This window comes from Podarcis erhardii, assembly GCF_964252035.2.
Source record: "Podarcis erhardii genome assembly, chromosome: 1".
Lineage (NCBI taxonomy): Eukaryota > Metazoa > Chordata > Lepidosauria > Squamata > Lacertidae > Podarcis > Podarcis erhardii.
This window is the reverse complement of record NC_138497.1, coordinates 120,420,497-120,436,525: the sequence shown is the minus strand read 5'-3', so window position 1 is coordinate 120,436,525 and position 16,029 is coordinate 120,420,497. Positions and strand designations below refer to the sequence as shown.

The 16,029-nt window shown below is 44.0% G+C and overlaps 1 protein-coding gene across 2 annotated transcripts in view; it reads left to right on the top strand.

Annotated features, from left to right (window-relative positions):
• Window positions 1-16,029, top strand: part of MYO3B (myosin IIIB) — a 309,308-nt gene that overhangs the window by 92,176 nt on the left and 201,103 nt on the right. For both annotated transcript variants that reach the window (XM_081847505.1, XM_081847504.1), the window contains one exon: window positions 11,286-11,351. In XM_081847505.1, the coding sequence (XP_081703631.1) occupies window positions 11,286-11,351 (66 nt within the window). The remainder of the gene's footprint in view (window positions 1-11,285; window positions 11,352-16,029) is intronic.

The following is a 16,029-nucleotide window of genomic DNA, read 5'->3' as shown; positions in this document are numbered from 1 at the left end:
TCTGATGTGCTTTCGAACTGCTAGGTTGGCAGGAGCTGGGACCGAGCAACAGGAGCTCACCCCGTTGCGGGGATTCAAACCACCGACCTTCTGATCGGCAAATCCTAGGCTCTGTGGTATTGATGAAGATATAGTGCAGAATTCACCGATTTACACCTTTATCCATTGGGAAAGGTGGGCAACTGCCCTCTGGCCTTGCTGTATGAATCTATATGTAGCTATTCTCCTGCCTTGTAGACTCTCACACCCTGTTTGGGACACCCAGTTCCTACATAAATTACCACTCTTCAGAAGCTGTTACATAAATGAGCACAAGCTGCTAGGATACGGTAACTGCAATTTTGTTTTGCTCCGGTGGAACACTCCGTGCTGACAAGGTCAGGCTCTTGCAGTCTGAGTGCAGCCAAGTGATGAAGGACACAGCCAACCACCTAAGAGGTGAAGGGTGGACAGCCACTAATTATTCCCCACCGAGCTAGCCTGCCTATGCATTTGTGACCCTGTTAGATTTACAGGCCATGCCACTAGGGGGCAGGAGATAGCCCTCTAGTCTGGGGACTTTTTTGCAGTAACAGAAGAGGCGGGGGAAGAGAGAATTCTCTTTCCCCAAAGGAATCAACAACTCCATCAGGTACATGGGCAAGGAAGGAATTACAAAAGCAATTACCGTATTTCTTGCTCTATAACACTCACTTTTTCCCTTCTAAAAAGTAAGGGGAAATGTGTGTGCATCTTATGGAGCGAATGCAGGCTGCGCAGCTACCACAGAAGCCAGAACAGCAAGAGGGATTGCTGCTTTCACTGCGCAGCGATCCCTCTTGCTGTTCTGATTTCTGAGATTCAGAATATTGTTTTTCTTGTTTTCCTCCTCCAAAAACTAGGTGCGTCTTGTGGTCTGGTGCGTCTTATAGAGCGAAAAATACGGTAATTCGAGTTAGCTTGCCCAGCAGTAGCATGTTGCATTCTGGAGCTGAAGACGTAAAATTGGGGAGCAGCTAACTCATTTACATCCTCACTCAGCGGCACAGTTCCTTTTCAGACACAGGCTGAAGAACCTGTAGCGATGGTGGTAAATGCATTTCTTTACCGTCGCGTAAGATATTAGTGCACCCTAGAGCTTTTCTGAACCCCATAAATTACCACGAAGCAGCTGCAGTAAGTAGAAGGAGAATAGCCAGGCTGCCAATATGCTAACCTTCTGACCTCCTGAAATTCCCAACCAGGTTCCATTTAATAGAAAAAAACCCCAATGTGAGCTGATGCGTTCCTTTCAGCAGGGCTCTTCCTGGGTCCCAGGTCGATATCTAAGGCTGAATGCTTTTAAGTGAAAGTTTTATTATGGCATAAAGCATGGGTAGGCAAACTAAGGGCCGGGGGCCGGATCCGGCCCAATCGCCTTCTCAATCCAGCCCACGTGTTTTTACATGAGTAGAATGTGTGCTTTTATTTAAAATGGATCTCTGGGTTATTTGTGGGGCCTGCCTGGTGTTTTTACATGAGTAGAATGTGTGCTTTTATTTAACATGCATCTCTGGCTGATTTGTGGGGCATAGGAATTCATTCATTCCCCGCCAAAAATATAGTCCGGCCCTCCACAAGGTCTGAGGGACAGTGGACCGGCCCCCTGCTGAAAAAGTTTGCTGACCCCTGGCATAAAGCTTTCATGAACTACATGGACTAACACCCCCCACACACACACACACTTTTATATATGCCATATTTTGCTTTCATCAATGAAAGCAGTTTCCTTAGCTGCTAGCTTATATTATACTTCTGTAAACATATAAAAAACCAAGCTGCTTATGAAAACAGATTCTTAGGACTCTGTGATGGTGATTTTCTCTTTCTGCAGGGTAGGAGACAGAATGGGGTAATCTGGGAATCAAATTGCTCTATAGAATTTAGGAAGCCCTGCTTTCAATTTATAAATCCCCATCATTACCAAAGATGGTTGAGAGGCTATGAATGCCTTATTAGCTAAGGCCTAGATAGATTACCTCCTCTTCTAAACAATTTGCCCGAGCAAAAGAGGGGAAAGGCTTCCAAGTACAGAGGAGAAATGGAATGAAACATCACAATTAATTGAGGTACTTTGTAGCCTTGGAAACAGTAAGAGAGCGGTGACATCAGCAACAATTATGTGTAATTTTTAGCTTTAGTTTATCACCAAGGTAACCAGAGCCAGTTTTTCCGCTTGCAGTGCTGGAGAATGTCTTGGAGTAGGGAGAGGGTTATAAACCAGGGGTCAGCAACCTTTTTCAGCTGTGGGCCGGTCCACCATCCCTCTGACCACGTGGCGGGTCAGACTATATTTGGGGGGGGGACTGAACGAATTCCTATGCCCCACAAATAACCCAGAAATGCATTTTAAATAAAAGCACACATTCTACTCCTGTAAAAACACGCTGATTCCCGGATCGCCCGTAGGCCAGACTGAGAAGGCGATTGGGCCGTATCCGGCCCACGGGCCTTAGGTTGCCTACCCCTGTTATAAACCAAATGGCTAAAGAGACTGCTAAAACAGCACTCTAACCTGGCCCATTGATTGGATTGCTCAGTACAGTGACTTGGCCGCCAATGCAAGTGCAATGACTCTCCTTCAAAAGGCATTGCATGTGAAAGGATATCAGGTTGTTTTTAATGCACGTGGCATTTGATCTGGGATGTTTCATTCAAACAGGCAACTTGGTTTTGTGGCAATGAATAGGAATCCTGTAGCTTTTAGGTCCAATGTGTCCAAGCTGGCATATTTGCTAGGGGTAAAGGTAAAGGTGACCCCTGACCATTAGGTCCAGTCGTGACCGACTCTGGGGTTGTGGCGCTCATCTCGCTTTATTGGCCGAGGGAGCCGGTGTACAGCTTCCGGGTCATGTGGCCAGCATGACTAAGCCGCTTCTGGCGAACCAGAGCAGCGCACGGGAACACCGTTTACCTTCCCGCCAGAGCGGTACCTATTTATCTACTTGCACTTTGACGTGCTTTCGAACTGCTAGGTTGGCAGGAGCTGGGACTGAGCAATGGGAGTTCACCCCGTCGGGGGGATTCGAACCGCCGACCTTCTGATTGGCAAGTCCTAGGCTCTGTGGTTTAACCCACAGCGCCACCCACGTCTCTTTGGCATATTTGCTACATGGGTGCTAAAAGACACACATGGCCACTTGGCCACCTGGCCGCCTTCAGGCTCATCCTGATGTTATCGCAGAGCCCACTGCAGTACATCTGCTTCCTGCATAATTCCAGCAAATTGGAAGCCACAGCTCACAAGGGAGGAGTGTGCAATGTGTATCCTTCCCATGGGATCACACCATTGTACTGTGCCTTCCTAGCTTATGTATGTTCCATACATCATATACCACTGGATAGCTCAGTCAGTTGGAACATGGTGCTGATAATACAAAGGTCATAAGTTTGATCCCCATTTAGGACAGCTGCATTGCATTGGGTTGGACTAGAGCAGCGGTTCTCAACCTGTTGTTGGACTACAACTCCCATCATCCCTGAGCTCTGGCCTTGCTAGCTAGGGGTGATGGGAGCTGTGGTTCAACAACATCTGGGGACCCACAGGTTGAGAAAGGTTGGACTAGAGGATCCTCTGGATCCTTTCCAACTCTACGATTTTATGCTGTCTCAGATGTGTTGATCCTATGCATGGCTTGCCGAGACCATATAACACCGGTCCTGAAAGACCTACATTGGCTCCCAGTACGTTTCCGAGCACAATTCAAGGTATTGGTGCTGACCTTTAAAGCCCTAAACGAACTTGGCCAAGTATACCTGAAGGAGCGTCTCCACCCCCATCATTCTGCCCGGACGCTGAGGTCCAGCGCTGAGGGCCTTCTGGCGGTTCCCTCATTGCGAGAATCAAAGCTACAGGGAACCAGGCAAAGGGCCTTCTTGGTAGTGGCGCCCACCCTGTGGAACGCCCTCCCATCAGATGTAAAGGAAACAAATCTGACTTTAGAAGACATCTGAAGGCATCCCTGTTTAGGGAAGTTTTTAATGTTTGATATTTTATTGTTTGTTTGCCCAGAGTGGCTGGGAAGGCCCAGACAGATGAGCGGGGTATGTAATAAATTATTATTATTATTATTATTATTATTATTATTATTATTAATCATGCATGCCAAGTGCTGTCCCTGAAGGTCATTCCTCACACTAAACAAAGAAAAGAAAAGCCCACATACATTATTCTACAATAGAAATGGCAATATTCTAACTGCAAAATTGCATTGTCTGGATGACTATGTATTTTAGTCGGACACAGAAACACACCCAACTCATTTGTCTTTCTTTGCCATTTGGCAAATGCTTGTATTTTGCATGCCTGCCGATACTAACAAAAGGATAAAAGAGCAACATATTAATTTGCAACAAAGACACACATTGATGATAAGCGAGCAGTCATTCAGGTTCCTTCCTTGCTGTCGTAGACAGCTTTTAATCCCCATTGCCTCTCAACTCCTTGAAAAAGCAGAATGGCTTGTGGGGAAACCATAAAGTTAAGCAGGTTAAATATGTGTTATGAAGCTTGACCACTGGAAATCCTAACTGGGTTTATTCACCTGCATTTGTGAAATGAGCTTCTCCACACACACCTACACAAACATACCCCACTCCCTGACTACCCCACCCCATCTGACCTTAGCTAGAAACTAAAACTGAGAAGAAATTGACAGGAATAAATGACAGATTCTGCAAAAGACTAATAAAAACTTGCAGCTGCCAAAATCTTCCTGAAGATTTTGGCAGCTGCAAGGCCCATGGATTACGAGGAAAAATGTGAAAACCACTCCAGATGTTTCCAAGCAGAATACTTTCCCGTTGTACACCAGGTAGCCCATATTGTGTTGATTTTATAATTTAATGGCTTGATTAATCCTATGCATCTTTACTCAGAAGACTATAAGCCCCCATTATGTTCAGTCTTGCTCATTCCTAGGATTGCAGCCAGTCAGGGCAGTCCCAATCACTGAATTTGAATTAAATCCCACTGTGTCCAATGGGGTATACTCCTTGCTGGTAAACATGGATTGCAGCCTTAACCGGGTTAGATTATGATTTCCCCTTCCTCCTAATGTGATATTCTGATTGCAACACATACCTTCTTCTGAATTTAGAAGAGACTTATAACCTGCAACTTCAATATTACTTCAAATGTCTATGTTTGCCTATCAAAACACACTGCTGTCTCTCTCTGTGTGTGTTTTAACGAATTCATGCAGTGATTTGTAAATGGCTTCCCGAAATGCCGGATGTTTTCTGCATAATTTTGCGACTGAATTATTTGTTGAAATAGCTCATCAGTGTGGCAAGAAAACTACTCGGTCCTGGAGACCGGCCAGAGATTCCTGATTAAACATTTGTTTTAGCATCTTGAGCTGTCGCCCTCACCACACCACAATCACCCTCTTTTCCCCCTAGATGTTCCAGTTGTCAGAACCATTGACAGAATTGAAAATACTTACCTGTTGTTTTTTTTAAAAAAATGCATAGAGGAGGGTGGTGGTGGTTGTAAGAGACGAAACAATGAAAGCTTATGATTCACTGTGCCCAGCAAATAGCCATTCCCATTCATTTCAGGAAAGGAGAAAGTAAACAAAAGTCCAATTAATTTTGTTTCTGAATCAGGAGTATGAATAATAAGAACAAGAAGGAGCCCCCTGGGATAACAAATATGTTTTATAATTATGTGAATGTAACCACATACGCATTCAATGTATAAAAGAATTCAAATATGCATTTGTAAAACCAGTGTTATCCATGCATGAACCACCCACTTAACCTAAAATAAATCTAATAAATTTCTGTATCCTCAGAGGCTTTCATTTCCTGTACAGAAGCAGATAAGTAGAATGCCGCTTTCTGTTGTGAATGAAAAATCTGCTAATTGACAATGAAAATAACTTTTAAAAAAGACACACCTGACTTCCACTTTTGGAAGGTCAATCATTTTTCTTTTCATTTACCCATCTCACCAGGAGAAAATAACGGCATATGATTTACTTGAAACATCTGTAGGCGACACTGATGATTGAAAGTCTTCTAGTCCTGGCAACTGGAAGAGCCTCTGCTTTTTATTGCAAAGAGATTGGTGCAAAGCGTGTCATCGGTTTCACCCTTGCGTATTTGCTGTCTGAGGCCAAGGGAGCCTTTTTGGGTTGTGTGTGTATAACCACAAATTATTGGATGAAATGAAGCAAATAACGATTTCCCAGTGGTGTGACCTGTAAAGACTATGGAAATGTCTCTCAAGGGGTTTGGGGAAGCTCCACTGATTGTGACAGTTTAATACCAGGCTGGCCCAAAACACTCAGGGGACACAATGAAGTGTGAAAATGTACATCTGAGAAGGAGGCACAAAAAGCCTTCCAAATCCTTTGCTTCTTTGTGAATGTGGGAATTTCAGTTCATACATGGAGCTCCGCTTGGCTTCCCCGTTCAGTTCATTGGAAAGATGTGGTTCTCATACCCCTGTTCCCCCCACCCCTGTTGTGCCCCTTTAGTGATGTGTTTAGTGACATTTCCAGCCACTTCTGTGTTTACCACTGTGGACATGTGCGTGAATACATGACTTTCGGATGCATGTTAATCAGTCGTTGCCTGTATTATGGAAATACAGTGGTACCTCGGGTTAAGTACTTAATTCGTTCCGGAGGTCCGTACTTAACCTGAAACTGTTCTTAACCTGAAGACCACTTTAGCTAATGGGGCCTCCTACTGCCGCCATGCCGCCAGAGCACAATTTCTGTTTTCATCCTGAAGCAAAGTTCTTAACCTGAAGCACTATTTCTGGGTTAGCGGAGTCTGTAACCTGAAGCGTATGTAACCTGAAGCGTATGTAACCTGAGGTACCACTGTATTTTCATGTTGCAAGCCACCCTGATCACTTTTTCAACTATGGGAAAATGGCTTGCAGATAAAATGGTGATGGTCATGATGTTATGTTAGACATGGGACTGGGGCATTATAAGCCATTCACGTATGTCCGTACCTGAGAACTACACCTGTTTGATCTTTAATCCCTTACCCAGTGTGTTTGGTTGGCAGAATTTCGCTTAGTCCTGCCTGCTGTTTAGAGACAGCTTTTTAGTTATTATTACAATTATTTATTGAATTTATATACCACCCTATACCCGGAGGTCTCAAGGCACAACAAAACCAGAACACAAAACCATAAAATATATAATCAAAATAAAAAACAGTAACCCTAATAATAATAATAATATTTATACCCCGCCCATCTGGCTGGGTTTCCCCAGCCACTCTTGGCGGCTCCAAACAGAACACTAAAAACTGAATAAAACTTCAAACATTAAAAACTTTCCTAAACAGGATTGCCTTCAGGTATCTTCTAAAAGTTGGTTAGTTGTTTATTTCCTTGACATCTGGTGGGAGGGCGTTCCACAGAGCAGGCGCCACTACCGATAAGGCCCTCTGCCTGCTTCCCTGTAACCTTACTTCTCGCAGTGAGGGAACCGCCAGAAGGCCCTTGGTGCTGGACCTCATTTTAAAAGGACATAGGATACATCCTATATACATCCTAAATAGTTATCCGTAACGTCTTTCTGCTTTTGCTCCTATTCCAAATCCGGCTCGCTTTTTCATGCCCTTACAATCGCGCTAGAAATCTCCTACGAAAGCTTTCCCAAGAACGTTTCGCCAGTGCCAAAAGGCCAAAAGGTACGGGGAAATGGAAAAGATACTGAAGAGGATGTCCCCCTCTAAAAAAAAGAGGAATAACGAACTTAGTTAAGGAAGACAGGTAATTTCAACATTTGCCTCTTGGCCAGCAGCCACCGAGAGATTAAAAAAATGAAACGTGTTCACAACCCCTTAGATTAACAACCAACTATTCTGCATCAGTATGCTTTATCTGGGAACATATGGAGTATGAAATTCCATTTAAGGAATTTACATTTCTTAATGCAAGCAATTAGGTGTGTAGTAAAGTCTCGTTATTACACATGATTAGTCTCTCCCCCCCACACACTATTTTTTTAAAAGGTGCTCATTTAGTACACTAGCTTTAAGTTCAAGTGGGATGTATTTTAAGACCCAGTAACTGCTGATATAGGGATGCGGGTGGCGCTGTGGGTTAAACCACAGAGCCTAGGACTTGCCGATCAGAAGGTCGGTGGTTCGAATCCCTGCGACGGGGTGAGCTCCCGTTGCTCGGTCCCTGCTCCTGCCAACCTTCTGTCAAAGTGCAAGTAGATAAATAGGTACCGCTAGGCAGGAATGTAAACAGCGTTTCCGTGCGCTGCTCTGGTTCTCCAGAAGCGGCTAAGTCATGCTGGCCACATGACCCGGAAGCTGTACGCCGGCTCCCTTAGCCAATAAAGCGAGATGAGCACTGCAACCCCAGAGTCGGTCACGACTGGACCTAATGGTCAGGGGTCCCTTTACCTTTAACTGCTGACATATGGCCATATCTCTGACCACCACATTCCATACTCCTCAAAGCGAATTCACAACATGCATCTACCTGGCTCTTCTGTCTGCCTGAGTCAGCTCCTGGGCCTTATGCTCAGGTACTAATTCTCCCATTGAAAACGAATGCAGCTGCCTCCAGGAATACACCTCTGCATGCCTGGTGGTTGTTTTCTTGGGAAAATATATTGCTGTATTGATTGAGGAAATAAACAGTGTATGTTTTTTGCCTATCAAATATTTTCCCCCTCCAGCTTTGTCCCATTCCCCCCCCCCCCACAAAACTCAGTATCAGAGAAGTATTCAAGATCAATGCATTGACTCCCTCCCTCTTCCTTTGTTGCCCATTGTAAATCTATTAGCTGTGATCTGTAATTAGGTGCACAGCTTAAAAGAAAGAACAAATGGTGTCCACTGAACCATGGCGCTCGCCTTCATGGCTAAAAAATAAAATAAAAAATGACCCATTTGGTTTTACCAGCTGTGACATTGGCGGCAGGTTCAATGACAGAGAACACATAAAACTCAATAGATTAAAACGTTTCCAGTTCACTAAACATCCAGAGGGGCATAGCAAAGGGTTCCAGACCACTGTAGAGAAAAGGAAAAGGTAGGCTTTGTTGGTCTCATATGCTACATTTCCTTCCTTCCTTCCTTCCTTCCTTCCTTCCTTCCTTCCTTCCTTCCTTCCTTCCTTTTGCTTGGGGGTGGATCTCATATGGTGGTTTTGCCTTAGAGCAGACATCCCCAACCTTTGGCCCTCCAGATGTCTTGGACTACAATTCCCATCATCCCTGACCACTGGTCCTGCTAGCTAGGGATCATGGGAGTTGTAGGCCAGAACATCTGGAGGGCCGCAGGTTGGGGATGCCTCCCTTAGAGACTGGTAGAGTTAACAGAGAGTCTCCACCTTCCAAGTCAATAATGCCCACTCACATCACAAGGAGCTTATAACCCACCTGCTCTCAGCAGCCAGAATCATCATAACCAGACACTGGAGGGACCTGTCAGGAGTAAGCATGGATCAATGGTATCAGATAGTTTGGGAAATTCCCAGGAGTCTTTGGAGGAAGTCATGTGCTTTAAATGTACAGTGTATTCATGACCTCATCAGCACCTGCTTGTTTAATAGTAATCTGCTAACCTCGACGTGGATTTTTTAAAACAGAAATTGCAGGTAGATGTTTTCCTGTGTTCACTGTTTTCTGAATTAACCTCTGCTGCTGGTTCTGTGATGCTGGTGCTGGTGGTAGGAGTGCATTTAATGGAACATGGGAGTAGGCATTAATGTCACTGAATATAACCCATCACATTACTTCCCTAATAGTAAATGTGATAAATGATGCATATCCTGCTAGTATTTTGGATTTTCCCTTCTCATTTTGTGCTGGCGTTATACCAAAGGAGAAAAGTAATAACACATTCAGCTCAGATAACATGACAAACTGCAATGAAATAGGATAGCTGAAATGGTTTTGAATAGATACAGATGAATGAAAATGGGCCATTTATTACGGAGCCATAATGTCTTTACTGTGGCTTGATTTGTTTTGATTGTGTGTGCGTGTGTGCATGGGATGTGTAGAAATGGTAAAACCCAACTCTCATTTGCTCGTTAACTTTGCTGCAGTTTATGCTGCCTTTTTGATTCTTGCTCTCTCTTTTTGCCTTCAAACCTTGCTATTTATTGCTCTGAACTGAATGGGGGGGGGTATATTTATCAGCAGTCCTGTTCTTGCAAGCAGGGACACTGAAGTTGTGATTATTATTATTATTATTATTAATTATTTCTACCCCGCCCATCTGGCTGGGCTTTCCCAGCCACTCCGGGCAGCTTTCAACAGAACATTAAAAATAGAATAAAACTTCAAACATTAAAAACTTCCCTAAACAGGGCTGCTTCTAAAAGTCAGATAGTTGTTTATTTCCTGAAGGGAGGGCATTTCACAGGGCGGGTGCCACTACTGAGAAGACCCTCTGCCTGATTCTCTATAACCTCACTTCTCACAGTGAGGGAACCGCCAGAAGGCCCTTGGAGCTGGACCTCAGTGTCCAGGCTGAACGATGGGGGTGGAGACGCTCCTTCAGGTATACTGGGCCGAAAGCATTTAGGGCTTTCAAGGTCAGCACCAACACTTTGAATTGTGCTCGGAAACGTACTGGGAGCCAAAGTAGGTCTTTCAGGACCAGTGTTATATGGTCTGTTAACCACCTACTGTTGCTGTGTCACTTGTTTTTGGGTATGTTTGCTGTAAGGTGTGCTGCTTTCCACTTTGCAGAGGGTTGTTGAGGAGCCAAAGGTTCCTGTGCTTCCATGAAAAAAAGCTTTCCTCTCATGGAAGGAGGTCTTCTCTTGAAAAGCATCCTTTGCCAGACCAAGGGAATCTTTGACTCCAATGCTTCACTGCAATCATTCATCCGGTTTACATTTACAGTGGTACCTTGGTTGTCGAATGCCTTGGCTCCCGAACGAATCAACTCCCAAACACCACAAACCCAGAAGTAAGTGTTCCGGTTTGCGAACGTTCTTTGGAATCCGAACTTCCAACATGGTGTCCGGTTAAATGCAGGAAGCTCCTGCAGCCAAACAGAAGCCACACCTTGCTTTTTGAATGGTTCTGGGAGTCGAACGGACTCCTGGAACAGATTAAGTTTGACAACCAAGGTACCACTGTACTTAAACTTGTTCACTTTAGAAAGACAAGGCGTGTGTCCCTGCACCTTCTTTAGTAGTGGCAAAAGGGTGGAATAATTTATTTGTTCTCCCTGCTTTTAAACAACAGGTCAAACCCCAGATGCTGTAGGAAAATTCATTTGATCTAGTTTTGTTCTTATAAAACATTTGTATTTTCCAGGAACCCTCCTCCTACTTTGTTTCAGCCAGAAAATTGGTCCAGAGGATTCAACCACTTCATTTCCCAGTGAGTACAACCCTTTTCCATTTTAAGCAGCTTAACCTTGTGTGCCGTTATCGCAAAATGATATGCGGCAAACCTTTGGCAATGAAATTTCCTTCCTGCAAACGAGAGCCCATTTTAGCTTTTGTTTACATTGCATAATTCCTTCACAACTTTTGTCTTGCTGAAAACTTTACAGTTTCGCAGAGGTCGTGGTGTGATCTGCATTTGAAATTAGTTGCCTGGCTACTGATAGGTATAGGTCTGAATACCCTCCTGTTGTTGTTCTTATCCTTAATATACCTCTTCCTTTTTTTAAAAAAAAATAATAATTTTTATTGGGTTTTTACATTTTATAACAACAAACACACACACAAAGACAAGAACACACAAACACACAAATACAATTACATACCCTAATTTTCTTTACCCACTTTCATTGACTTCCCCCCACCCCCTCCTCTTACATCCCAGTTCCAAAATTAATTCAGCAAGTTCTTACCTAACCTCTTAAAGATATTCATATTGTTTTTAAAAATTAAATTCTTTTTGTTTATCTATATTCAACTTATCCAATTCTCTTATAATCATTAATTTCTTTTTTTTTAAGGTCGATCTAACTTCCCCTCCACAAATTTTCCCTTTATTATATTAATTATAGGTCACATTGACCAAGTAAAACAAAACATAACATTTTATAGTTCTATTCTCTCCCCCCCCCCCCCGCCCCGGTTTCTGTCCCTTCCCAGACAAATGTCCAAAAAAACAAACAAAAAATAGTTCTTAGCCCGGATTCCTCACGTCCGAGGCGTCTGATTCTCTGTCAGTCCCTCTCTGCCAACTATGTTGGTAGTCCTCTTTGTTGGTCCTAAGACCCCGAAGGAGTTCAGTCAGAGTCACATCATATTTTCTTTCATCCAGAATGTTAAAGAGTGTTTGCTGTGAAAGACCATCTAGTTTTCCATACTCAAGAGGAAAGTCCCAATCATGTTGCTTTATTCTTAATATACCTCTTCCTGATTCTGTCTTGCTCAGTCTGTGAACCAGGAGCATAAGGCCTTAGGAGAGGAATAGTTCAAGTGACCGTTGCAGCTCAGTCTCCCAAATCTGATGTCGAGCATAAAGTCGAGCATACAGCCAGCGCCACAAAAGACCCCACACAACTTCGTTGTATCACATTACAGTGGAACCACTGGTTCTGAGAGCCAGTGTGGTGTAGTGGTTAAGAGCGGTAGTCTCGTAATCTGGTGAACCGGGTTCGCTTCTCCGCTCCTCCACATGCAGCTGCTGGGTGACCTTGGTCCAGCCACACTTCTCTGAAGTCTCTCAGCCTCACTCACCTCACAGAGTGTTTGTTGTGGGGGAGGAAGGGAAAGGAGAATGTGAGCCGCTTTGAGACTCCTTCAGGTAGTGATAAAGCGGGATATCAAATCCAAACTCTTCTTCTTCTTCTTCTTGAACCATGAACGTTTCAGTTCCCGGACGTCGAAAACCCGGAAGTAAGTGTTCTGGGGGGTTTTTAGCATTCCTCGGAACCCAAATGTCCGACGCAGCTTCCGATCCGCAAAAAGCCTAACTGTCAGCCAGTCAGAAGCCGTGCCTCAGAATTCGAAGGTTTCAGAAGTCGAATGTCCTTCCGGAACAGATTACATTCGTCTTCCGAGGTTCCACTGTACACTGGTTCTCTGTGTTCCCTGAAATGTTCAAATACATGAATTATGTAGGACATGCTTTGTACCAGGACTGTAGCATGGTGGGGGCTGGGCTTCTAGGGTGACTGCTCATGCTGCCCTCCCTGACCCAGCCCTACGCCACTTTGTGAGGTGTTGCTCTAGCAGCTGGTATTGCTTCGGCAGCAAAGGCCCTCCATTCGCCCTTCACACCCCACCTTAGAAAAGCTCGTTGCAGAGGACAACTGTGACTTCAAAGAAGAATGGGAACTTTTTACAAATGATCTAAAAAGACAACAAAATGAACTGGACTCCTTGGCAGGTTTTGAATAAACATACACAAATTTATTGATGGTTAATACAGTAGATAGATAATAGAAGGATTTATATAATTTTACAGTATTCAGAGAACAATATGTGTTGAGAAATCAGAGAGAGGACTTGAGGGAAGTCTTGAGGGGGAGGGGGGAGGGTTCATTGGGGAGATGGGGGAAATAATGAAGATGATATGTTTTGATATTTTGTTATGTTGAAATTGTTAATAAAAAATTTTTTTTAAAGAAGAAGAAAGAAACACTCATTGTAGAGCATGGGTAGACAAACTAAGGCCCAGGGGCCGGATCCGGCCCAATCGCCTTCTCAATCCAGCCCGCGGACGGCCCAGGAATCAGCGTGTTTTTACATGAGTAGAATGTGTCCTTTTATTTCAAATGCATCTCTGGGTTATTTGCGGGGCATAGGAATTCATTCATCCCCCCCATATATATATAGTCCAGCCCCCCCACAAGGTCTGAGAGACAGTGGATCGGCCCCCTGCTGAAAACGTTTGCTGACCCCTGTTGTAGAGCCACTCAATGAGGCCATTTGAGAAGCACGCAACAGCCATGCACCCTTGATCCCAGCCTCGCCTGGGATTGAAGCGCACATGGCTGTTATGCACTTCTCATTCCACACTTCCCGAGTGCTCTGGTGTCAGCTGCTGCTTTGTACCATCCTGACTTGATGGTTTGTTTGGTTTTGGTTGGTTCATAACCCCAAGAATCTCTTCCTCACGTATCACCACTCTTTGCCTCGGTTCTTCAGATTCCCTTCTTGAGAAACTTAGTTGAAGCAGCAAGATCTGCCCTACATCTCCTCCAGTAAAGACAGATGCAAAGAATCCATTCAGTTTTGCTTTTTTTCCTCTCTCCGTTTTCTCCTTTAGCACACCTTTGACTCCCTTGCTGTCCCGAAGTCCCAAAGCAGCTTTTAATATATGTTGACCACTGCCATTTGAGTTATGGGTCATTCCATACAGAGGGTTTGATTCCCACTTAAAAAGTTATTTTTATTTTTTATTTTTTTAAAATTAAAAGCATCAAGCTATACAGCATCGAACTCTTTGGCCATTAGTGATAAATGACTCATTTATATGCATTAGTTATGCATTTGTCAGTGCCTGGCTTGTGACAGTTTCATTTTGATAAATTAAAAGAAATGATTGTAACAAGTCCATTGTTCCTTTTATCCAAATGTTAGGACCATGCCTGATGTTCCCGTCACCCTTGTGATGAGTGGTTGAATTTTCAGTAATTCCATTATCTACCTCCTCCCTGATGTTGACTATAATTTGCATAACAAGCTTATCTGGTTCAAGTTGTGGTCCAGACCTATGTAGCTACATAGAAGGGAGCGTGCATCTTCAGACAAGTGCATTTCTGAATTCAGCGCTAATACAGCCATTCTCCCCCTCTAGCTGCCATCACCAAATCCTTTTAGGGTCTCGTTCAGAGCAAGTGTTCTGCTCCATATGCCAATTTTCTTTAGCCTGTGCAGAATTGCCTTGTTATTGTTGACACACTGGTGTTGTTCAGTGGATTCTCTATATATTTAGTTAGAGAACACAGTCCTGGTCAGCAATTATTTTAAAATTGTAGCCATGGACACACTGGGGGGAAGTGGGAACAGGGGCATGTCTGACATGCCTAATGGGGTGGCAAGGATTTGATTGGGGTGCTACAGCAGGGGCCAGACAAGAAGTCTCTGGAGGCAAGATTGAGCCTCCAGCCTGCCAGCTGCCGATCTTTACAATTTTTTTTTTTTTTTACAATAAGCAGAAATTTACCTTTTCTCAGTGTGGAGAAGAACGCCACTGAATTACTTTTCATCACTCAGCTATTAAAGGCTTGGGGGTTGAGTTTCTGAGACGGCAAGGAGTTTGCAACCGCAGCGTGATACATTTACTTCCAGGTTTTGCTTAGCTGTACATTCATGGTTATGTGGTCATTCTGTCTTGATACATATTGTATCATATGACATATATACATAAGGAGTGCAGTGAACAGTTCCAGTTTTCATATTGGCCCAGTACACATGTCATGCTAAACCATGGCTTAGTGAGATGTGCATGAGCAGAAAGGAGTTGCTGTGGGCCTTGATCCTGCATGCGCCCTCCTCTCCCATCACCGCTGTGATAGGAATTTTGAGGTCTTAGATATATGGTAGTGTTCATAATTGTACCAACCAAGCACGTACATAGATCAGCACAGGAAGACCGACCTGGAACCATTTTGACTCCTAAACTGAGCAAATGTTTTCTCTGCAAGGTCAAAGTGGGACCCCCCCCCATTGTCTCTTTCCTCACAAATCCTGTCTTAAGGGCACATTTAAGATATGAATAGGGTGTGAGCCTGTGACCTGGCCCAGGAACTAAGTATTTATCACTACAAAAGACTGGCCAGGCTCCCCAGGCAATCCAATCAAGTAACCTGCCAGACAGGAGATAAACAACGATAGGAGAAAAACAACATTCAAATTTCTGTTTAGACCGCCTTTTCTGTGATGTAGGTATGATGTATCTGGGGGGTGCTCTTAGGTTACACCACTTCTGTGATGTATGTATGATGTTTCTGGGGGTGGTCTTGATCTACAGGGTGGCAATTTCAAAAGTCTTTATAAGGCCTTGCTCGCCACTTTTCTGGGTTCCTCCTCCTCTCCTGCGGGTGAGGGGAGCACCCTGTTTCAACAGTTCAATAAAGATCAAGCTTACTAGC